General features: G+C 47.4%; 2 protein-coding genes across 2 annotated transcripts in view; both read left to right on the top strand.

Annotated features, from left to right (window-relative positions):
- CCM2L (CCM2 like scaffold protein) overlaps window positions 1-24,944 on the top strand; it is an 881,881-nt gene that overhangs the window by 32,592 nt on the left and 824,345 nt on the right. The window lies entirely within an intron of this gene.
- The window catches only part of HCK (HCK proto-oncogene, Src family tyrosine kinase), a 40,543-nt gene that overhangs the window by 1,735 nt on the left and 13,864 nt on the right, over window positions 1-24,944 (top strand). The window contains exons 2-11 of the mRNA XM_083507471.1: window positions 8,352-8,457; window positions 10,364-10,406; window positions 11,168-11,267; window positions 14,211-14,309; window positions 15,133-15,236; window positions 16,224-16,412; window positions 17,756-17,908; window positions 18,212-18,364; window positions 19,560-19,742; window positions 22,536-22,612. Of these exons, the coding sequence (XP_083363597.1) occupies window positions 8,353-8,457; window positions 10,364-10,406; window positions 11,168-11,267; window positions 14,211-14,309; window positions 15,133-15,236; window positions 16,224-16,412; window positions 17,756-17,908; window positions 18,212-18,364; window positions 19,560-19,742; window positions 22,536-22,612 (1,206 nt within the window). The 5' untranslated portion in view covers window position 8,352. The remainder of the gene's footprint in view (window positions 1-8,351; window positions 8,458-10,363; window positions 10,407-11,167; window positions 11,268-14,210; window positions 14,310-15,132; window positions 15,237-16,223; window positions 16,413-17,755; window positions 17,909-18,211; window positions 18,365-19,559; window positions 19,743-22,535; window positions 22,613-24,944) is intronic.

Below are 24,944 nucleotides of genomic sequence, written 5' to 3'. Positions count from 1 at the left end.
TCACAGTAAACCATAGTTGATGGTGGGTTGTCCTGTCCCCTCAACACACAGAGGAAACAAACCATGGTTCCTAGTGTCAGGCGCATTGCACATAGGTCTAGGGCACAAATTTGCATTAGCTGTTTCATAATGTATGAATGCTTCTGAGCAAATTGTGCAGAGTGTGTTGTGTGTGTCATAGACATATCTCCACTGGTCTACCCCCTAACAACTCTCCTGGTGGGTGAAGTATGTCCATTGTGGTTGGTTTTGCTCCAACAGAGCACGAGGTCTCTTAGAGGCCAAGGGATGCTCTGCGCATGGGCTCCGGAAGGCCAGGGATGCTCATGTGAGCCCAGCAAGACCTCGCAAGAGCACTCCAGAATTGGTGCACCAACAGGGCTTTGCCCCTCACCCCGCCCCCGCCCCCTCCAAGCAAGGCAGAGAGCTGAAGAGCTCATACCACGCTGTTTCTGCTTGGCTTACGTGGTGTGGAAAGAGCTTTCAAGCTCTCCGCTTTGCTTGCATTTAACTTGCAGAATTTCAACCAGCCGGCCCCTAGCCACATATGGTTGGAATTGCGGGATCTAAGTGGCCAAAAGATTCGCTTGCATATTCTCTCTGCAAATGCAGGCGGCTTTAGCGTGACTCGGCAGCTTTGATGTTTCAGACAGGTGAGCCCCTGCTGTCACTCCTCAACTTCAGCACACCTTGAAAATATTCCCTGTCTCGTCAGCACCATTTTATTCGAATTGATCTCATAATTTGTACTTGCACCCACTTTTGCCAATTAAAAAATACTTGTGCAATGGTGCTTAAGTGGAAAAATGTGTTGATGCAAGTAGGTCTTGAAAGACCTACACTGGCTCCCAGTATGTTTCCAAGCACAATTCAAAGTGTTGGTGCTGACCTTTAAAGCCCTAAACGGCCTCGGTCCAGTATATCTGAAGGAGCATCTCCACCCCCATCGTTCTCCCCAGACACTGAGGTCCAGCTCTGAGGGCCTTCTGGCGGTTCCCTCACTGCGAGAAGCCAAGTTACAGGGAACCAGGCAGAGGGCCTTCTCGGTGGTGGTGCCCGCCCTGTGGAACACCCTCCCATCAGATGTCAAAGAGAAAAATAACTACCAAACTTTTGGAAGACATCTGAAGGCAGCCCTGTTTAGGGAAGCTTTTAATGTTTAATAGGTTATTGTATTTTAGTGTTTTGTTGGAAGCCGCCCAGAGTGGCTGGGGAATAAATAAATAATAATAATTATTATTATTATTTAAAAAAAACAGATTTCCTTCTTTCTTTTAGAAAAGTGCAACATGCGCCCTTTCCAACTGGGACAATTTCAGGCAACTTTCATGCCATACTTTTAAAGTTCTGTGATACCACTTTAGACAGCCCTATTGTATTCCCCAAAGAATTTTGGGAGCTGTAGTTTGTGAAACTTGCTAAGAGACGCCCCCCCCCATTCCCCTCACAGAACTACAATTCCCAGAGTTCGCTATGAAGAGAGATTGGCTTTTAAACCATTCTGGGAATTATAGCTCTGTGAGGGGGATGAACCTCAGTAATTTTTGGACTTTTCAGACAGGCCCCCTGGAGTTAGAAAGTTTGAGAAGCCTTGGCCTAATCCCCTTTTAAAGTCACAAAGCTGTGGAGGCCATTATCTCATTGTGTGGCAGTGAATGCAAAGAATTAAATTCCCCACCTTTTTTTTTTTTTTTTGGCCAACGGACCCATTTGGAAACTTCAGAAGACTCCGGGGGCGCCAGTCACAAAATGGCTGCCGTTAGGCAGGAGCGTAACACCTAATAGCTGCCACATCTAAAAGATCAGAAAAAAGAGAGATTGGGGACCCAAAATTGAGCAAGCATCTCCTACCCCCCTGTCCTGGGCATTGTAGTTTTTTGAGGGTATATTTACTGGAACACTTGTGGCCACCATAGGAAAAAGGAGCTGGCAGGGCCCCTGAATGAAATTATGCACTGTGGGGAAAAGTCTTAATTTCCCGAGAAAGTTCTTCTTCCTCATGCAAAAGCATGGTCAGTGCACAGGGGCTGCCTTGTCTGCAGATCTGTTGAGCCAAAAGACAAGTTCTCTTTTTAAATTATTTTTAAACCACTGCTAGGAACCAAAGGGGACGGGGGTGGTACTGTGGGTTAAACCACAGAGCCTAGGACTTGCCGATCAGAAGGTTGGCAGTTTGAATCCCCACGACAGGGTGAGCTCCCGTTGCTCGGTCCCTGCTCCTGCCAACCTAGCAGTTTGAAAGCACGTCAAAGTGCAAGTAGATAAATAGGTACCACTCCGGCGGGAAGGTAAAAGGTGTTTCCGTGCGCTGCTCTGGTTCGCCAGAAGCGGCTTAGTCCTGCTGGCCACATGACCCAGAAGCTGTATCCCGGCTCCCTCGGCCAGTAAAGCGAGATGAGCGCCGCAACCCCAGAGTCAGTCACAACTGGACCTAATGGTCAGGGGTCCCTTTACCTTTAAGGAAAAGGAGGAAATTCCGGGATCAAATCAGAAACTGGGATGGCTTCTGTAAATTTGGGCTTGTCCCTGAAAAATAGGGACACTCAGAGGGTCTGATCTAGCTTAGTTTGTTCTACACACTGACAGCTGACAGCTCAGGAAGGCCTACCTGGAGATACTGTTGGCCCTACATTTGCAAATGTGCAATACATTAAAATGCTTAATATTGCACTGTCGTCGGTTTGGGGGGTCAGTCTGGATGATGTCCTGAGTCCCTTCCAGTTCTTGGGGTCCAAATCCTTGTTTACAAAGCTATTGTGCTACCAACCTTACTATATGCTTGTAAAACGTGGACCACTTATAAACGCCATCTCCAACTCCTCAAAAGATTCCATCAACGGTGTCTCCGGAAAATTTTATTTTTTATTTTTTTAAAATAATATTTATTGAGAAAATAATTTTTAAAAATTACAAAGGAAAAAAAAAACAAAATTACAGAGAAAAAAGACAAAAACATAAAAAGAAAAAATATAAAACCATCATTTTCAAATTCTCCACTTTCATTACCTTCTTTCCATGACCTCCTCCTCCTCCCATCTCTTGTATCTTGATTAATAATTGTCCCAGCAAATCCTATAAAACCATCATTTTCAAATTCTCCACTTTCATTACCTTCTTTCCATGACCTCCTCCTCCTCCCATCTCTTGTATCTTGATTAATAATTGTCCCAGCAAAAATTTTACACACCACTTGGGAAGACAGGTGAACTAATACCAGTGTACCAGAAGAAGCAAAGATCACCAGTGTTGAAGCAATGATTCTTCAATGTCAACTTCATTGGACTGGTCATGTTGTGCAGATGCCTGATGATCGTCTTCCAAAGCAACTACTCTATTCCGAACTTAAAAATGGAAAGCGTAATGCTGGTGGTCAACAAAAGAGGTTGAAAGACTGTCTCAAGGCAAATCTTAAAAAATGTAATATAAACACTGACGACTGGGAAACACTGGCCTGTGAGTGCTCCAGTTGGAGAACAGCCTTTACCAAAGGTGTCCTGGGCTTTGAAGACACTCAAACTCAGGACACAAGGGAAAAACGTGCTAGGAGGAAGGCATGCTTGGCAAATCCACACTGTGATCAACTCCCACCTGGAAACCAATGTCCCCACTGTGGAAGGATGTGTGGATCCAGAATTGGCCTCCATAGTCACTTACAGACTCATTGTTAAAACCGTTTTCATGGAAGACAATCTTACTCAGCTACAAGTGATTGCCAAAGAGGAGGAGGAGGAGGAGGAGGAGGAGGAGGAGGAAGAAGAAGAAGAAGAAGAAGAAGAAGAAGAAGAAGAAGAAGAAGAGAATCTAACAGAGGAATTCGCCAAACTAGTTAGACAATTCTCTTAGGACAATGACCTCTGCAGGCCACTTAAGCGTCCTGGTCAGCACCTCAAAAAATGAGCTAGGTTGCAAGAACTACAACTGAGTGGTGGCGCCATCTGGGCAGATAGGTGCCCCTCATCTCCTAGCTGCTAGGTAGGAGAACAACTGCCAGAGTTTTGGGGTGTGAGCTGAGCTGGAAGCAGGCAGGAAGCTGGATACACAGAGACCTGCTTGCTCTGTGCTGGGTTCAAAGCAGTGACTCATTGAGAAGCAAGATCCTTTGGGGTATTCATGCTGTCAGCCCCTCTTATCTTATGCTCAGGTTGTAGATACAGTCGTACCTTGGTTGTTGAATGCCTTGGTACTCGGACGTTTTGGATCCCGAATGCCGCAAACCCAGAAGTGAGTGTTCTGGTTTGCGAACGTTTTTTGGAAGCCAAACGTCCATCACAGCTTCCAATTGAGTGCAGGAAACTCTTGCAGCCAATCGGAAGCTGCACCTTGGTTTTCGAGCATTTCCGGGAGTTGAACGGACTCCCAGAACGGATTAAGTTTGACAACCAAGGTACCACTGTGTGTAAATAAAGCCATATATGCAAAAGACTAGGGACGCAGGTGGTGCTGTGGTCTCAACCATTGAGCGTCTTGGGCTTGCTGATCGGAAGGTCGGCGGTTCAAATCCCCGCGACAAAGTGAGCTCCAGTTGCTCTGTCCCAGCTCCTGCCAACCTAGAAGTTCAAAAGCATGCCAGTGCAAGTAGATAAATAGGTACCGCTGTGGCAGGAAAGTAAACAGCGTCTCCATGTGCTCTAGTTTCTGCCACGGTGTTCCATTGTGCCAGAAGCAGTTTAGTCCTGCTGGCCACATGACCCGGAAAGCTGTCTGTGGACAAACGCCAGCTCCCTTGGCCTGAAAACGAGATGAGCACCACAACCCCATAGTCTCCAGGGGTCCTTTACCTTTTACATATACAATGGTACCTCGGGTTACAGACGGTTCAGGTTACAGACGCTATAGGTTACAGACTCTGCTATCCCAGAAATAGGACCTTGGGTTAAGAACTTTGCTTCAGGATGAGAACAGATATGACATGGTGGCGGTGCAGCGGCAGTGGGAGGCCCCATTAGCTAAAGTGGTACCTCAGGTTAAGAACAGTTTCAGGTTAAGAACGTATCTCCAGAACAAATTAAGTTCTTAACCCAAGGTACCACTGTATCCAAAATACCTCAGTCTCTGTTGACCTTCATTCTGAGGAAATTGAACCCTGAGTAAGTGCCCAGAAAGCCTTGGCGTTTCCCCGCTCAGAGATTGAGGTGGCATGAAACAGCACTTTATAGCAAAAGAACTTCCCGTTTTGAAGTTCCGCTAGTGCGAACCCCTGCAAAGTGACAGGCTGAGCTAGACGGACCAGTGTGTGGAGCGACTTATGACAGTGCTGCGAACAGGGCTTAATTTCCCCGAAACACACAGTTCCACCCCAGCAGTGCCTTGGTCTATTGTCCCAAGTATGTTCAGAGGCACTTTTGCCCTCTTGCTGCATGTCACCCTTCCCCGGCTTCTGACCAGCGTTCGAAATTAGCCAGGCGCCAGGCGCATTTGGCGACTGATTGCAAGCAGTTTGAGAAGTCTTGGCGACTCAAGATTTAAAATTGCTGCCACTGGCACCGAGGGCGCAAGAGGAGAAATGCCTCCCCGATGTTTTGGGGGCAACTTGCAGCCGTGCCGGCCAGAGCTGGCGTGAGTTGCCACGCAAACGTCTGGAGGCCGCCATTGCAACAAATGCAATGTGTAAAGATCAAAACCCCAAATGCTAGCAGGCGGAGGCCAATTGAAACCGGTAGCTTGTGTGTGTGCTTCTTCCTGTCCCCGGAGAGAGAGAGAAGAAACTTTCTCTTCCTCCTAACCAACTTCCGCTGTGCTGAGGAAAGCTTATCTCGTATCCTTGTGGCGCCGCTTTGGGCCGGTGGCCAAATTCTGTTCCCTGTGTGCCATGCCTCTGGATCCACTGAGTTGAGAGCACCGTCAGACCTCACCTGGAGTACTGTGTCCAGTTCTGGGCACCACAATTCAAGAAGGACACTGACAAACTGGAACGTGTCTAGAGGAGGGCAACCAAAATGGTCAAAGGCCTGGAAACGATGCCTTATGAGGAACGGCTAAGGGAGCTGGGCATGTTTAGCCTGGAGAAGAGGAGGTTAAGGGGTGATATGATAGCCATGTTCAAATATAGAAAAGGATGTCACATAGAGGAGGGAGAAAGGTTGTTTTCTGCTGCTCCAGAGAAGCGGACACGGAGCAATGGATCCAAACTACAAGAAAGAAGATTCCACCTAAACATGAGGAAGAACTTCCTGACAGTAAGAGCTGTTTGACAGTGGAATTTGCTGCCAAGGAGTGTGGTGGAGTCTCCTACTTTGGAGGTCTTTAAGCAGAGGCTTGACAACCATATGTCAGGAGTGCTCTGATGGTGTTTCCTGCTTGGCAGGGGGTTGGACTCGATGGCCCTTGTGGTCTCTTCCAACTCTATGATTCTATGATTCTATGATTCTGCTTTTCAGAGGCTGAGAGGGGATGTTAAATGTCTACAGGGGATCATGTCAGCGGCGAAGGAAATGGCCTTTCCCCACTTGCCTCCTATCACAGCTCTGTGGTTATTGTGGTGGCCACGGTTCGTAGGGAGATAATGCTCTGGGGTGAGTGTTTTTCCTGAGAGCGTAAGGTGTTAAGAATAGTCTGCTATTCATGATATGTGGTGGGAATGTAGAGAAATAAAAAAATTCTGGGAAATGATATATAATGAGTTGAAGAAAATGTTTAAATTAACATTTGTAAAAAAAAAAAAAAAAAACCAACCAGAAGCATTTTTGTTAGGGGTTGTAGGAAAAGATCTGCCAAGGAAAATAAAGAATCTATTTACATATGAGACATTAAAAAATTCTGGGAAATGATATATAATGAGTTGAAGAAAATGTTCAAATTAACATTTGTAAAAAAAACCAGAAGCAGTTTTGTTAGGGATTGTAGGAAAAGACCTGCTAAGGAAAATTAAGAATTTATTTGTGTATGCGATAACGGCAGCAAGAGTCTTAATAGCACAAGGATGGAAGAATGAGGAAATCCCGACAAAAGAACAGTGGCAAGAGAAATTGATGGATTATGCAAAATTGTCCAAGTTGACATATAAACTGCGAGACAAGGACAACTGTGACTTTAAAGAAGAATGGGAACTTTTTACAAACTACTTAAAAAAAACAACAAAATGAATAGGACTCCTTGGCAGGTTTTGAATAAACATACACAAATTTATTGATTGTTAACATAATAGACAGAGAATTTGAGGATCTTTACAATTTTACAATGTGCAGAGAATAACATGTGTTGAAAAATCAGAGAGAGGAGCTGAGGGAAGTCTTGGGGGTTCTTCCTGGGGTTGCGGAAGGGGGAAAGGGGGGAAAACAATGAAGATGATATGTTTTGATAATTTGTTATGTTGAAATTCTTAATAAAATGATTTAAAACAAAAAAAGAATAGTCTCCTGGATCAGGCCAATGGCTCATCTGGTCCACACTCCTATTGTGCCAGCCGGATTCATGCGCAAGGGTGTAGCACCACATGAGTGAAGGCCTCCACCTGAACAAACCATAAGCGCACAGCCAACACTTCCCTGCACACAGAAAAGACATGGTGAAAAGTTGGAGGCAAGATCCTGAAGGGCTTGCTTTCTGTGTGCAGGGAACTCGGTTTCCACTCCCGAATTTTTCACCTGCTGCGCAGCCTCACAACTCTGACCATCTGTGAGGGAAGATTCCTGTTTCTGATAGCAGCAGGAGTACCGCCGCTGGGTTAGTCTTTTAAATATTGCTTTGCCTATTTCAATAATGATGGACGGGCCACGGGATTAGCTTGAAGCTTCCAGAATTATGTTGGCTTGAGTTACAAGGGCAGAAGAAGAAAGGGTCTGTTTGGGATGCAAATTGGGTGCAGCTCAACTCGGACGCTGAGGGTGCTGCGCTTGTGGATGCAAACTCTGAAGCTTATGGTTGCTCACAAAAGCTCACAGTGTTACTATTGGTTTGCAAAGCCCTTAACGGCTTGGGACCAGTTTACTTGTGGGCTATGCCCTCTTGACTGCACAACATCCTACTTGTTCTGCACTTGCAAGAAACCAATCTGTTAGTGTGGCAGCACCTGCACTTTGGAACTCCCTGCCACTTGACACCTTGGCTGTACTTTTTGACAGTTGACTTAAAACATTGTTATTTCGGCAAGCCTACAGACGTGTCGAAGTTACACGTCTTTTATTTCTTTTTAGCTGCTGTTGATTTTAACAATCTTCTGAATATTTTAAACCACCTGCTTTTACTTGTTTTAATCAGCAATGTTAATGTTTTGTTTTATATCTCTGTAAACCGCTTGGAGATTTCCTTACCATCAAGCGGTACATAAATTTTGTTAGATAAATAAAGAAAAACACGTATTTTCATCTAGAGCCTGGGCTTAGAATCTCTTCTCTCCCCCCCCCCCCCCCCAGAATGGGCTGCATGAAATCCAAGGAAATAAACCTCGATGAAAAAGACTCAGGAACTCGCCAGAGCTTGAGTGATCTGAATAATTACATGCCAGACCCCACTAACCCTGTAAGTCTAAATTACTTGCCAGTCTCAAAGAAAAAGTCAAGAGAGATACCGTATTTTTTGCTCTATAAGACTCACTTTCTCCCTCCTAAATAGTAAAGGGAAATGTGTGTGTGTCTTATGGAGTGAATGCAGGCTGCGCAGCTATCCCAGAAGCCAGAACAGCAAGAGGGATTGCTGCTTTCACTGCGCAGAGATCCCTCTTGCTGTTCTGGCTTCTGAGATTCAGAATATTTTTTTTTCTTGTTTTCCTCCTCCAAAAACTAGGTGCGTCTTGTGATCTGGTGCGTCTTATAGAGCGAGAAATACGGTATTTTATGAAGTGTTAAGGGTATTTAACGGAGTGTTAAGAACTTTCTGATGGTAAGGGCTGTTTGACAGCAGAACAGATTCCCTCCAAAAGTGGTGGACTTTTCCTTCCTTGGAGGTTTTTAAGCAGAGGGCTGGATGGCCATCTGTCATGGATTGTTTAGCTGTGATTCCTGCATTTCAGGGGGCTGGGCTCGATGACCTTTGGGGGTCCCTTCAAACTCTTGAAGCATTAGCTTTAAAGGCTGGTATATTTGTGATGGGATAAGCTTTTGGGGGGTTAGAGATCACCATTAGAGGAAGCAGTCTCTAAGCCGTAAGAGCTTATGCCATCTTCTGTAAGGCCAAGAGAAAAGAGCACACCAAGAACTCGGACCAATATAAGTTTGAATAGTGGGAGTGGTACCTACTCACAAAAATCAATAGTCAATTGTAACAAGAACTACTCCATTCAAAAGTATGTATTCTGACAAGAATTACAAACTCAAATAGAGTTATGACTGTTTTACAATTTATGTTAATTTAGAATTTAAATGTATTTTCATGTAATATTTGATACTTCCAGCTGATGAAGGTGAATACATCGAAAAAGGGCTCTTTCCTGGTTTCTGATCCGTCATTGACTTCTGACTTCTGCTCAAGGATTGAAACTAAGACCTTCACGTCAAACCTGATTATGGACTAACATGAATTTATCCCTACTCATAAACTCTTATCTCTAATTCTGTAACGGATTATTGTGTTATACATATCCTTATGAGTTTGAGTTTGTAATCTCTATTTGAGGTTGCAATCCTCGTCAGAATACATACTTTTGAATGGATTAGTTCTTGTTACAATTGACTATTGATTTGCGAGTAGGGACCACTCCCACTATTGAAACTTATACAGTGGTGCCCCGCAAGACGAATGCCTCGCAAGACGGAAAACTCGCTAGACGAAAGAGTTTTCCGTTTTGGAGGTGCTTCGCAAAATGAATCTCCTATGGGCTTGCTTTGCAAGACGACAATGTCTTGCGAATTCCTGCTGGGTTTTTTTTTTTCCTCTCCCCCCCCCCTTTTCTAAGCCGCTAAGCCGCTTATCAGCTGATCCGATCAGCAGATAAGCTGCTAAAAGCAGCTAAAAGCCGCTAATAGCGCTAATAGCGCTAAGCTGCTTATCAGCTGATCCGATCAGCAGATAAGCCGCTAAAAGCCGCTAATAGCGCTAAGCCGCTTATCAGCTGATCCAATCAGCAGATAAGTCGCTAAAAGCCTCTAAAAGCTGCTAATAGCGCTAATCCGCTAATCCTTCAATGGGCTTGCTTCACAAGACGAAAAAAACCGCTAGACGAAGAGAATCACAGAACGGATTCTTTTCGTCTTGCGAGGCACCACTGTATTGGCCTGAGTTCTTGGTGTGCTCTTGGTATAGTTAATAACAAGAACTCCATCTTCCGTAAGGCCGGCAGTGATGTGACCTGTCTCCTGAAACAGCTGGAGGGCACCAGCTTGGCAAAGCGTGCTACAGAGACTGTGGAGCAGACTGAGGATTAGAAATGCTGTCTTGCGAAGGTTCTGTTTTCCTGTTCATAAATTATTTCTGTTCTCTTGCATCCCAGCGTGGCACAGCACCCAGCAAACCGAAGCCTTCCGTAACCGATGGTATGTATACCTGCTTCTATGGTCTGTCTTGGCGGGAGGGAGACACATAGATCTATGGCCCCTGGCCTACATCAGAGAGCTGTGTGCTGCAAAGACATATGTCTCCTTGTCAGCCAGGGGCTCAGCTTTCCTCACCCATAAAAAGATAAAGGGTAGAGGGACCCCTGACCATTAGGTCTAGTCGTGACCAACTCTGGGGTTGCGGCGCTCATCTCGCTTTACTGGCCGAGGGAGCCGGCGTACAGCTTCCGGGTCATGTGGCCAGCATGACTAAGCCGCTTCTGGCGAGCCAGAGCAGCGCATGGAAACGCTGTTGACCTTCCCACCGGAGTGGTACCTATTTATCTACTTGCACTTTGACGTGCTTTCGAACTGCTAGGTTGGCAGGAGCAGGGACCGAGCAACGAGAGCTCACCCCGTCGCGGGGATTCGAACAGCCGACCTTCTGATCGGCAAGTCCTAGGCTCTGTGGTTTAACCCACAGCGCCACCCGCGTCCGTTGTTCCACATCCATACCTGCCTATCAACCAGCTGGTTTTATTTGTTTTATTTTGTAACGTTTATATACCAATTGCAAAAACAAAAATAAAAAATCATAGTGGTTTACAAAAAAGAAAAAAAGATAGAAGAATAAAATCGTCAATGAGGAAATTCAGCAACAATAACTTAGCAATAATTTAGCTGCCGGCGAAGTGAGGTTTGTCCCTGCATCCAGAGTAAACACTGTCTTTGTGTGAATACAACCCTTGCTCTTCTCGCAGGAACAGAGGAGTTTATCGTTCTGGCTCTTTACGACTATGAAGCCATCCACAAGGAAGACCTGAACTTCCAGAAGGGCGACCGTCTCAAAGTCCTAGAAAAGTAAGTACAAGACGCCCTCTAGTGCTGCTGTTTATTGAGCGAAGGTGGGGGGGGTCTAATCTGGGCAGCGGCGTAGCATGAGTTGTCAGCAGCCGGGGCAACGCAAGTAATTTGCGCCCCCTAACCTGGGGCAAGGCAAGTAATTTGCGCCCCCCCTAACCCCTAACCTGCGAGTTGCCGCTGGCGCTGCCGCCCAAACGACGCCGCTTGCGCGGAGGAGGAGGGGGGCAGAGAGGCGAGGAAAATGCAACGGCCCAGCAGCTGCAGCAGCAGCAGCAGCGGCGGAGGCGGGGCTGTGAGGAGGGGCTGCCTGGCGCGTCCTCCGCGGCAAGTGCTGAGAGCCGCTGCCTGCCGGGCGCCTTCAGCCTGGACGTGCGCACAGCTCGTCGGTTCCGCGAGACATGCGGCTCCGCTACAGCCTGCGCCCGAGGATCTTCGGCGACTCCGGAGGCAGCGAGCGCCCCCCCCCCCCAGATGTTGCGCCCGGTGCGGCCGGCCCCCCTGGCACCCCCCACGCTACGCCACTGAATCTGGGAGTAAGTGTTGGGGGGCCCTGATCTGCCGCCTGCTTTCTTTGGGAATCTGGCTGACCCAATTTGTTATATCCTATCGGCTGGATCCCCATAAGTGTTAGGGCAGCTCTGCAGGGGTGGTTTTTTTGCCTGCTTTCAGTTTGGTGTGAAAAATCCACCCTCGCCCCTCGCACAGTAAGGGGTAAGGGTTATCTATTAGTTCGTTTGCGTTCTTGCTAAATAGCATAAAAATATGTTTAATATATAATACAGTACACTTCCTAGTGGCTATTTGCAGATTAGTTGCGCCGCAGAAGGCGTGCTGGGGAGACCACACATTCAAGAAACGCAAAATAACTTTTGCTAGGTTTTAGCTACAAAAACAAAAACTCCTTTTACACTAAATTACAATATATCAATAATCACGACCCATCCACCAGGGTCCTGAGAGAGCTGCATGCTGCTCTTTATATACCATACCCAACAGCTTAATTACCACAACTTAACAGCACCTGCTATACTGCTCCACGGCTGTAAAACTAAGTCATGCTATTTGCTCTGGCTTTTAAAGAAATACACACCTCGTGGAACCATAATGAACCTTCAAATTTAAAGAGACCATTCAACACTTCTATGCTACAAGTCTAAGACACAGAAAGCCATAGCTGTCAACGTTTCCCTTTTTTAAAGGGAAATTCCCTTATTCCGAATAGGATTCCTCGCAAGAAAAGGGAAAAGAAAAGGGAAAAGGACATGGGTGGGGCTGTGGGTTAAACCACAGAGCCTAGGGCTTGCTGATCAGAAGGTCGGCGGTTCGAATCCTTGTGACGGGCTGAGCTCCCGTTGCTCGGTTCCTGCTCCTGCCAACCTAGCAGTTCGAAAGCACGTCAAAGTGCAAGTAGATCAATAGGTACCGCTCCGGCGGGAAGGTAAACGGCGTTTCCGTGCGCTGCTCTTGTTCACCAGAAGCGGGTTAGTCATGCTGGTCACAATACCCGGAAGCTGTACACCGGCTCCCTCGGCCAGTAAAGCAAGATGAGCGCTGCAACCCCAGAGTCAGCCACGACTGGACCTAATGGTCAGGGGTCCCTCTACCCTTTACCTTTATGCAGAAAGCATGTAGAGGCATTCATATCTCTACACTACAAAGCAACTTTGGTTGTATACCTCTTTACCAGCTGTCGCTTCCTTCCAGGGTATTGAGAGCCAGTGTGGTGTAGTGGTTAAGAGCAGTAGTCTTGTAATCTGGTGAACCGGGTTCGCTTCCCCGCTCCTCCACATGCAGCTGCTGGGTGACCTTGGGCCAGTCACACTTCTGTGAAGTCTCTCAGCCCCACTCACCTCACAGAGTGTTTGTTGTGGGGGAGGAAGGGAAAGGAGAATGTTAGCCGCTTTGAGACTCCTTAAAGGGAGTGAAAGGCGGAATATCAAGTCCAAACTCTTCTTCTTCTTCTTCTCTATTGTAGTTTGTTTATGGTACTGAATTGTCTGTTTCCAGCTCCCTTTGACAGATTCTAAGCTTACCTAGCAGAGGTATTTCCCCTGGGAAAAAGGAAGGATTATAAAACCTGTTTAAATCCATAGCATAGGTAGACTTGCCCCCGGAGAATCCTGGAATTCCCAGCACCCTTTACAAACTGCCGTTCTCAGGTTTCTTTGGGGGGTGCCATGTGCTAATAATAATAATAATAATAATTTATTTATACCCCGCCTATCTGGCTGGGCTACCCCAGCCACTCTGGGCTTCCCCCAAAAAAATATTAAAATACAGTAATGCATCAAACATTAAAAGCTTCCCTAAACAGGGCTGCCTTCAGGTGTCTTCTAAAAGTCTGGTAGTTGTTTTTCTCTTTGACATCTGGTGGGAGGGTGTTCCACAGGGCAGGTGCCACCACCGAGAAGGCCCTTTGCCTGGTTCCCTGTAACTTGGCTTCACACAGTGAGGGAACCACCAGAAGACCCTCAGAGCTGGACCTCAGTGTCCGGGCTGAATGATGGGGGTGGAGACACTCCTTCAGGTATACTGGACCAAGGCCGTTTAGGGCTTTAAAGGTCAGCACCAACACTTTGAATTGAATGCAGTCATAGACCTTTGCAGCCCATTCAGACAACTACATAGACACGTGTTGGTGGACCCTGGGAAAGTCTGTGGCTCATAGCCCTTGAACCCTTGCCACATACCCTTTAAGATGCATTTTAGCATCTACCCAAGCACAGCATCTTATATCATGCCTCAATTACGTTTTGGCCTTTGGCAAACCTCAGCAGCAAGCGGTCTGCATTGCAGGGGCGTCGCTGCGGGGAATGCCTCTCTGAGCACCCGTTTTTGAACTTGCCATTTGAGCGTGTGATTGCTCCTCCTCAGTGACAGAAGATTGATATTCTCGACCTCTTTCCTTCCCCCTTCCTCTCTCTTTCTTTCTCTCTGCAGCTCGGGCGAGTGGTGGAGAGCCAAAGCCCTCTCGACAGGCCAAGAGGGTTATATCCCCAGCAACTATGTCGCCAGAGTCAACTCCCTGGAGACGGAGGAGTGAGTCTGCTCTGTTGCTGGGGGGTGGCGAAGGGGGTCTTCTCTGCACGGCGCTTATCTAGGACTGCAATTAAAGTGCCCTTTGTGCTGGGGGGGGGGGTGGGATAGTGAACAGGGGCAAAAGACCCTCTCCACCTAGCCCTGCCAGCTTCCACCAGCATAGAATTCACTAGTATCAACCCAAGTCTTGATGGGTTTTCACAAGGACTTAAAAAAATAAATAAGAAATTAAGAAAGCGGACCAAAGACTCTTTATGTACGCCACAGCAGCGGCAAGAAACATGCTTGCCCCAAACTGGAAACTGCAAGAAATTCCTACTATTGCAGAGTGGCAGACAAAATTGATGAGTTATGCGGAGCTAGCCAAACTGATGGGAAGAATTTGGGATCAGGACAATCAGAGGTTTCAAGAAAGTTGGAGTAAATTTATGGTGTATATAAAGGATAATTGTAAAACTTTAAAAAGACTGGCAGGATTGAAATAGCTCTTACAATGTATGGCAGGTAGAAGGTTAAAAAGTAGAATACGCAATATAAGAAAATAAGAGATACCCGCTGAAGGGAGGGAGGGAAGTCGCACTCTCGGCAGAGCTAGAGGTATTTATGTGATTTAATGTATTGTATTGCAAAAGTATGTATAAGGAAAATAATAAATACAGAATTGCAAACTGATGTGGAAATGTGGAGAAACAAACTAAAGTTTGGGAAAATGAGAAACTGAAATGGACCGATTTGCCCCTGCCTGCTTGGGAAGGTGCGCAGCGCATGCAAAGCCAGATCTGGCTTGCTCACCCTCCTGTCTTGTGACTGTTGCCCCCCCCAGGTGGTTTTTCAGAGGCGTCAGCAGGAAGGATGCTGAGCGGCAGCTGCTGAGTCCTGGGAACGTGATAGGCTCCTTCATGGTCCGAGACAGCGAGACAACCAAGGGTAAGTGGCGCTGGTTCATGTGTGCATGTGCCAAATCAGCTCTTCCCCACAAACAGCTGGACCTGCTGGAGAACAGATGCCCTGTTGTTCAGAGAGGAGCTGCTCGCGCATAGAAATAGCCTGCTGGGTGCCTCTGGGAAACCCACAAGTGGGGCAGAGCGAATGTTGTTCAGTTTGCTTTCCTCTTCCACCGTCCAGTGGCGTAGCAAGGTCAGGTGGTACCCAGGGCGGAAAAATTCTTGTGACCCCACCCCCAAATTGAAATTTATTTATTTTTGCCTGCAAAAATGGTTTGACTTTACAGTCATACCTCATGTTACGTTTGCTTCAGGTTGAGCGTTTTCAGGTTGCGTCCTGCAGCGACCCGGAAGTACCGCAACGGGTTAGTTCCGGGTTTTGCCGCTCACGCATGCACAGACATGCAAAATGATATCACGCGCATGCACAGAAGCAGCGAATCATGACCCGCGCATGCACAGACGTGGAGGCGCAAGTTGCGTTCTTTTTAGGTTGCAAACGGGCCTCCGGAACAGACCCTGTTCGCAAACAGAGGTACCACTGTATTTCATTTTATTTTGCGGAGCCAAAGTTGTGGGGCTATTTAGTTGTGGAGCTTTCTTTGTGGAAGCCGAAGTTGTTGAGCTTTTTTGGGGGAGATCACAGACGCTGAGTGCCGCACAGCGTTTTGTCACCCCCCCTCGGAGGTGGCACCCAGGCTGGACCGCAACCCACCTTGCAACACCTCTGCCACCATCCTGGTACACCATCTTCCTTTCCCCTCTCTTCCTGTGGGGCAGTCCCAGAGTGGAGGGCTTGGGCAGGCCCCACTTGTTGTGTGAGCCTCTCCAGTGCAGGGGGTTGAAATTGGGTTGGGGAGGAAGTGTTGGCGATCCGGTGGCACTTTCCAGTTCTCCCTCCTGCTGCTGCTGCAAGACAGCTTGACCCACCTCTGCTTCCTGCAAGCTTTTCCCTATGTGTGACTTGCAGGAGGAGGCGCTGACAGCAACAGGGAGGTTAGATGGCCAGGTCCCTGCCTGGTGCTTGAGGACAAGTCTTGCCCAGCGTCTGAGGACAGGTCCTGCCCTGCCATCTGTATCTCTTGCTTGAGCAGGATGTTCTTCCGCAAGGACCACAGGAGACCCCCAACGGCCACTTGCAATCTTCCCCAATTCCTGGGTGAGTCAAGGCAATCGTAGGGCAGGGGTCAGTAGGCTGACTTGTGAGGGTTGGGCTTGAACATAGGAAAGACAGACTCTGGCCTGGTTTGTGTGTAACACACAGTTTAGGAAAATACCGTATTTTTCGGTCTATAAGACGCACCAGACCACAAGACGCACCTAGTTTTTGGAGGAGGAAAACAGAACAGCAAGAGGGATCTCTGCGCAGTGAAAGCAGCAATCCCTCTTGCTGTTCTGGCTTCTGGGATAGCTGCGCAGCCTGCATTCGCTCCATAAGATGCACACACATTTCCCCTTACTTTTTAGGAGGGAAAAAGTGAGTCTTATAGAGCAAAAAATACAGTATCTTTTCATCATTCAAACCCTGCCTAGTGGTTTGTTTCCTGCCAGCAAACCACAATGGGGAAGCCATGGCTTGCTAGTTAACAGACCTTGGCTTGTCTTAACTATGGTTTGGCATTATTGGCAAAACCTATTTGGTGTTTCGCAACTTTCCGACTAGTTGCAGGACCTCAGCCAGACCTAGCAGAGTAAACGCAGAATCCAGGGAAGCAATTGGCGACTTGGCTGCAGACAGGATAGACGAAGCAGGAACCAGGAACTTGTAGTTAGGTGTTTATTATATACAGTGGACTATTTACAGGAACAGAACACGGATCTTTAGCTTGCTCTCTCTGACACGACTCACAACTCCTACACTGACACTGACCCACCGAACTAACAGATAGTAGGCCATTAATTATCACTCCCTTGAGAGCTTGACCAATCATGGAGCTGTCTCCATGCCTCTTTATCACCAGGCAGACTTACTCCTTCACATGACCTTTTGGCTGTCTGCCAAACCTTAATTGACTCTGTGTGAGTAGCTGCACGTACACAATTTACAAACAGGAATTGCATGTGAACCGTGGTTCGCTTGGCCAGCCCACCGGAGACACTTGCCAAGCTAAATAGGCATGAAGCGAGAGCAGTTGGTAAACAAACCATGGCTTGAACCAGCCTCCCCCAAGCAACTCCCATAAGCTGTGTGGCTGGGGCTGATGGGAGTTGTAGTCCAAAACTTCAAGAGGGCATACCGGGTTGAGGAAGGCTGCCTTACACAAACCATGGTGTAGTGTTACATGCAAACCAGGTCATTGCACCCAGCCTGAGGCAATGTCCATACGGCAGATATCACCAGTAGTTTTATATGTTTCTCATTGAAGCTGGCTTCTTAGAAACACTGCCCTCCTCCCATTTATAATGGACTAGATCCAAAACCCCAAGAGCAGGTATGGGAGAACTGGTGAAATGGTCACGTGAACCTCCTTTTTCAGTTTGCATTCCTCCCTCTCGGCCCAGGTTCTTACTCCTTGTCTGTGCGAGATTTCGACAACCAGAAGAAAATGGAGACAGTGAAGCATTACAAGATTCGGACGCTGGACAGCGGCGGCTTTTACATTTCTGCCCGGATCACCTTCAGCAGCTTGCAGGAGCTGGTCAGCCATTATAAGGGTGAGCCTATCCTGGGTGCTCCCTGGAACGCCTCCATCTCTTTGTGACTGGCTCACGGTCACCCGGTGTGTTTACAGCCAGGAGGGATTTGAACCCTGGTCTCCAAGGTCTCTAGTCCAGAACTCTAACCACTACTCCACGCCACTCTCTCACGTATCTGCGATGGGTTCATATCAAGGCTTCTCCATGGTGGCACAAGTTTAACAAAATTTGTGGCCCGTTTGGAGCCTTGTTTCCAAAAGCGCCAGCCTGCAGCCTTGCCTTGGGACCCTGCAGGGTAGAATAACCTGTGTTCTCTTCCAGGGCAAGCTGATGGTCTTTGTCAAAAGCTGACTTACCCGTGTATCGCTCCGAAACCTCAGCAACCCTGGGAGAAAGATGCCTGGGAAATCCCCCGCAGCTCTCTGAAGCTGGAGAAGAAACTGGGAGCTGGGCAATTCGGAGAAGTCTGGATGGGTAAGAATGTCGGAACCGGCCTGTCAAAGGATGAGGCTAGGGTCTCCCTAGTCCTCTATGTTAGTTCCCTGTGATGGCCAGCCAGATGGGCTTCTGGGAAGCAGAGTTATACTGCCTCTGAACATGGAGGCCACATCTGGTAACCATCTGTTGCAGCCAATTCCATATGTAATAATAATAATAATAATAATAATAATAATAATAATAATAATAATAATAATTTATTATTCATACCCCGCCCATCTGGCTGGGTTTCCCCAGCCACTCTGGGCGGCTTCCAACAAAACACTAAAATACAGTAACCTATTAAACATTAAAAGCTTCCCTAAACAGGGCTGCCTTCAGATGTCTTCTAAAAGTTTGGTAGTTTTTTTCTCTTTGACATCTGCTGGGAGGGTGTTCCACAGGGCAGGTGCCACCACCGAGAAGGCCCTCTGCCTGGTTCCCTGTAACCTTATTTCTCGCAGTGAGGGAACCACCAGAAGGCCCTTGGTGCTGGACCTCTGTGTCCGGGCAGAACGACGGAAGTGGAGACGCTCCTTCAGGTTTACTGGACCGAGGCCGTTTAGGGCTTTAAAAGTCAGCACCAACACTTTGAATTGTGCTCGGAAACGTACTGGGAGCCAGTGTAGGTCTTTCAAGACCGATGTTATATGGTGTCGGCGGCCGCTCCCAGTCACCAGTCTAGCTGCCGCATTCTGGATTAGTTGTAGCTTCTTCATATGTTCATGAAGAAACCCCAGGAGAGTCTGGAACCGTGCTGCCTGATGTGCTAGCTTTCTAGATGCAGGGTGCTTCTGACACTGGGTCTTGCCAAATAACGTCCATAGGCTTTGGGGGCCTGTTGTTTTAGTCTAGAAACTGTTCTTACCTAAAGCTAAAGAATTCCGTAGCCCATTCCACATTCTGCTTTTACAACGCACCCCGTGCTTGCCTGGAAATCACAGACTGCACAACATCCCTGGGCATCAGTTAGCATAGTGGTTTGGGTCTCATATGGTCTCCCTGGGTATGGTGATGGAAAGATCCATTTCCCATGATGGATAGCTCACTTGGTAAAGCATTGGACCCTTGACCTCAGGCTCGTGAGTTTGAGCCCCATGTTGGGCAAAAGGATTCCTGCATTTCAGGGCGTTGGAATGGACGATGCTCTGTGATTCTGCCGCTCTGAAACAGCCCCTTCTCTCCTCTCCAGCCACCTACAACATGCACACAAAAGTGGCCGTCAAAACCATGAAGCCAGGGAGCATGTCTGTGGAGGCCTTCCTGGAAGAGGCCAACATCATGAAGACCCTGCAGCACGACAAGCTGGTCAAGCTGCATGCCGTTGTGACCAAGGAGGAGCCCATTTACATCATCACCGAATACATGGAGAAAGGTGAGACGCAGGAAGGAGCGGAAGGTTCAGCAGCAGCCTTTGCCAACCTGGTGCTCTCCAGATGTTTGGGGCTACAGACTCAGCCGGCACATCTGGAGGGTACCAGGTTGGTGAAGCCTGTTCCATCCCCAAGCTTCTATCCCCAAAAGGAGGTTTTTGCAAAAGGCACCTGCCCAACAATACCTTTTTCACTCGTCCTTCTCTTTTTTTACTTTTTTAAATAATTTTTTATTGGAAATTTTATTTACAACATAACATAAACCCACCACCACCCCCAATACAGAAATCCACCCTCATTAAACGTGAACATAACATACAATAAGCATAACATACAACAATACAAACAACCAAATAAAAGACTTCCTTTATCCTGTATCTGGCCTCCTTGTTTACTTCTTATAAGCTGTTTCCTTTATGAATAATTATTAAGAATTTTCTAATTATAACTTAAATATCCACAAAGTCTCCTGCAGACATTAATCGAAACAAGTCCAGGTGTGTATTTTAGGGCACTGTTTCGTGACGTATTCTCTGCATTTCCCCCATGCTTTTTGAAACTCTTGTCTAGTGTGATCTCTAATTGCCTCTGTTAATCTAGCCAATTCAATATACTCTAACAGTTTATCTTGCCATTCCTTTTTTTCACTCCTCCTCTGTTTTCAGCCTTCTCATCACAATCAAGAAGGCTAGAAACTGGAAACGTTTTTTTAAAAGCAACATGAAACCCGAGTTCCTTAAGAATCGGGGTTATTGCCTTGTTTTTGGCAGCAGGCAGCCTTCCTCACTGTCTCCCAGCATCTAGAGGGCTGGTACAATTTAGCAGCATTCTGCGGAGGCGCCGTCAGCTCCTAGCACATGAGTGCCACATGCTAATGAGGTTTCGCAGGATGCAGCACGCAGCTGGGAGGAAGAGATAGCTGGGTGGGGAGCAGCAGGAGAAGGTGGAGGAAGAAGATACTAGAATTGCAGAGTTGGAAGGGACTCCCGGGGTCATCTAGTCCAACCCCCTGCAATACAGGAATCGCAGCTGAAGCATCCCTGACAGGTGGCCACCCAACCTCTGCTTAGAAACCTCCAAGGAAGGAGAGTGCACCACCTCCCGAGGGAGTCTGTTCCGCTGTCTGACGGCTCTTGCCATCAGAAAGTCTTTCCTGATGCTTAGCCAGAAACTCCTTTCTTGTAACTTGAATGCATTGGTTCAGGTCCTGCCCTCTGGGGCAGCAGAAAACAAGTTTCTCCATCTTTCATGCAACAGTCCTTAAGATAATAAGAATAAGAATTTATTCTGGGCTGCATCAATAGGAGTATAGCATCTAGATCAAGGGAAGTAATAGTGCCACTGTATTCTGCTCTGGTCAGACCTCACCTGGAGTACTGTGTCCAGTTCTGGGCACCACAGTTCAAGAAGGACACTGACAAACTGGAACGTGTCCAGAGGAGGTCAAAGGCCTGGAAACGATGCCTTATGAGGAACGGCTAAGGGAGCTGGGCATGTTTAGCCTGGAGAAGAGGAGGTTAAGGGGTGGTATGATAGCCATGTTCCAATATATAAAAGGATGTCACATAGAGGAGGGAGAAAGGTTGTTTTCGGCTGCTCCAGAGAAGCAGACACGGAGCAATGGATCCAAACTACAAGAAAGAAGATTCCACCTAAACATTAGGCAGAACTTCCTGACAGTAAGAGCTGTTTGACAGTGGAATTTGCTGCCAAGGAGTGTGGTGGAGTCTCCTACTTTGGAGGTCTTTAAGCAGAGGCTTGACAACCATATGTCAGGAGTGCTCTGATGGTGTTTCCTGCTTGGCAGGGGGTTGGACTCGATGGCCCTTGTGGTCTCTTCCAACTCTATGATTCTATGATTCTACCCCGCCCTCCCCAGCCAAGACCGGGCTCAGGGCGGCTAACACCAGATATAAAACAGTTGATTGAAATACAACTTTAAAAAACAAGATTAAAATACATTAAAATGCAGCCTCATTTCTGCAGAAACTCAAAAAAAAAAAAAATGGGGATGAAAATGTCAAATCTTCACCAAGGCCAACTATCCAGACTGGTCCTACGTGGACCAGAAAAAAGCCAGGGAAGTCCCCAAATAGGAGTTACATCACAGAAGAAAAAAGGGGGAAAGAAAGAGGGGAAGGGGATCAAGTTGATTCCAAGCAAAAGGCCAGGCGGAACAACTCTTTCTTACAGGCCCTGCAGGGCCCTGGTCTCATGAGACAGAGCATTCCACCAGGCCGGGGCCAGTGTTGAAAAGGCCCTGGCTCTGGTTGAGGTTAATCTGACTTCCTTAGGGACCTCTAGTGTGTTGCTACTTATGGACCTTAAGGTGCTTCATGGGGCATCCCGGGATATTTGAAGTCAGATATTATGCAAGTGCCTTTACCTCTAAGGTGGGAGTAAGCCCCTCTGGAACAAAGGAGATTACTCCAGAGTCCAGATGCAGAAGACTCAGCTGCAGAATTCAGAGGCCACCTTACCAGATGTCCCTGCAAAACTCTTTGGTGCTAATTATGATATAGGGCAGCTTTTCCCAACCTGGTGCCCTCCAGCCCTCCCAACCTGGTGCCCTCCAGCCGTACAACTCCCACCAGCCCCTGGGAAAGGCTGATTATAGGGAGACAGGGTGGGGTAAGCCCGTGTCTCTGAGCATCCAGACAGCCCATGTCTATGTGAGCCTGGGAACAAAGTATGTGCTGCCCCACTGAGCAATGGGTCCCTTCCTAATGGAAGATCTAGCCCCCTCTGAAGAACACAATGGACAGCGCCCTGATGGGTTTCTTTCCTCTCCGCAGGCAGTTTGCTGGATTTCCTGAAGAGTGACGAGGGTCACAAACAGCAGCTCCCTGTATTGATAGACTTCTGTGCCCAGGTGAGTGTGACCTGAAAAAGAGACCTGCTACTGGATCAGGCCAAAGGGAGCTCATCCAGTCTAGCATCCTTCTCTCTCTCTCTCTCTCTCTTTTTAAAAAAATTAATTCATTTTTCATTTTCATTCATTACATCTCAAATTCTTAATGTTTACTATATATTCCTCCCCCCCCCCAAGACTTGCGTTTCTGGTTTGTTTCTATTTTCACCCGCTTTGCTATCTCTCTACAGAAAAGATAAAAAAATTTCTTCCAGTAGCACCTTTTTATTATTATTATTATTTTTTTTGACTATGGCAGACCAACACGGCTACCTATCTTCTACAGAAAAGGTTATTAATAACATAACATCAAACCTATAAACCTAAAAATAAAATTAACTACATCATCTTATTTCACCATCTTCTAAACATTTTCTGATGCTAATAATGTGAATGTTTATTTAAATCCTGCCATCAAGTCTATTGACTTTCTTTGTTTCTGCAAATATAATATGAATGGTTCCCAATCTTTTTCAAAGTCTCTGTTGTCTTTTTCTCTTAGTCTACCTGTCATTTTTGCCAGTTCTGCATAGTTCATCAACTTCTCTTCCCATTGTTCTTTAGTTGGTATTTCTCCAGGCTTCCAATTTTGTGCAGTCAACATTCTTGCTGCTGTAGTGGCATACATAAATAAAGTCCTCATTTCTTTTGGTATGTCTTGACCTAAAATACCTAATATAGCATCCTTTTCTCACAGTGGCCAACCAATGCTTGTGACAAACGCACAAGTAGTACTTGGATCTCTCCCCTCCCGTGGTCTCCAGGATTTAGAAGCCTAGTAGCCATTGATAGCCCTCTTCTCAATGAATTTGTCTCATCCTCGTTTAAAGTTGTTGGCCATCCCTGCCTCCAGTGGCAGCAAGTTCTGTAGTTGTCAGGAGTGCGTGCAGGAGCCAGGCCCTGTGACCAATAGGACTTTGCAGGACTGGGGCCTTCCTGAGTTTGTTCTGGGGAGGCAAGGCGCGGCCACACAGGTGAGGCCACTTGGTAACTCACAGCACCTGGTGGCAAGAGCCGGGAAGGGATATAAGGTCAGCATTTCTTTGCCACAGCAACACGCTTCCTGCCTTGATGTGTTTGGCTTCTTGCTTCCTGATCCTTGAACCTCAGCTTCTTGACTCCCTGCTTCTCGACCCTCGGACCCTTGACCTCGTGACTCCCTGCTTCCTGATCCTCGGACCCCTGACTTCGTGACTCCTTGCTTCTTGATCCTCGGACCCTTGACTTTGTGACTCCTTGCTTCCTGACCCTCGGAACCTTGGCTTCTTGATTCCCAGTTCTCTGACCCTTGGACTCTTGGCTTCCTGGCTTCTGGACCCCCGTTCCTGCTCCCACCCCGCCATCTTGCCCCCGGTCCTGACGTCCCCTGCCGGGCCTTCGATCGCCCGTGAACAGGACCGTGACAGTAGTTTTAACTATGCACTTTATGGGAAAGGGCTTCCTTTCTTTCCTCCGAAGTCTGTCCTCTCATAACTATAGACAAGAGACACTTTTTAAAGACTGACCCAAGGTGACTCAACGCAGTGGAGTCTCTATTCCCTCTCTGCAGGGCAGGGTAATCCCAGCTAGAATTCCACACCTGTCCTCCATCCTGGGCAGCCAAGGAGCTCCTGCAAAACTGCGTAGAATCATAGAATTGCAGAGTTGGACCACAAGACTTGTCTAGTCCAGCAGTGCAGGAATGTTTCACCTGACATGTGGCTGAAACCCAAGACCCTGAGCTTAAGAGTCTCATGCTTTACAAACTGAGCTATTCCAGCTCTTGAATTTATTCAGTTGACGCTAACCTTGTCCAGCTACTAAAAAGTCCGCAGTGCTGCAGCCTTTCTTTATAGGGTGTCAATCATTTTGGGCACCCCTTTCTGAACCTTTTACAATTCTGCAATATCCTTCTGGACAGGGGCAATGCCACCCCACCTCTACCTGAGCCTCTCTTACCTGGTTTGTGTTGTGGCACTCGCAAAGTGGCAGTGGCAAGAAGCCGGTACTGCTACTGGTGCCACTTCTCTGCCAGCCTGGTGGTGCGGCGTTCTTGGGCTTCTGCCCTACTTTTTGAGGCCAGGTGGCTAAAACTCTGCAGAGGATTCCAAATGCAGTCGTACCCTAGATTCGTACGGCGGCAATATGTTTCGCTCACTGCCCCAAACAATTCTGCGAGTATTGTCCCACCTGTTCAGGGCCAAAGAAGCTGTCCAACAGGTCTTTGGGTGTGTGTGGGTCATTGGGCCATGCCAGCCGCAATGGCTGCTGGGAGTTGGAGTCCTGCGACATCTGAAGTGCCACAGGTTCCTTC

Source organism: Podarcis liolepis, assembly GCF_965112155.1.
Source record: "Podarcis liolepis genome assembly, chromosome: 6".
NCBI classification, from domain to species: Eukaryota; Metazoa; Chordata; class Lepidosauria; order Squamata; family Lacertidae; genus Podarcis; species Podarcis liolepis.
Note: the sequence above shows the minus strand (reverse complement) of the source record. Positions and strands in the feature narration are given on the sequence as shown.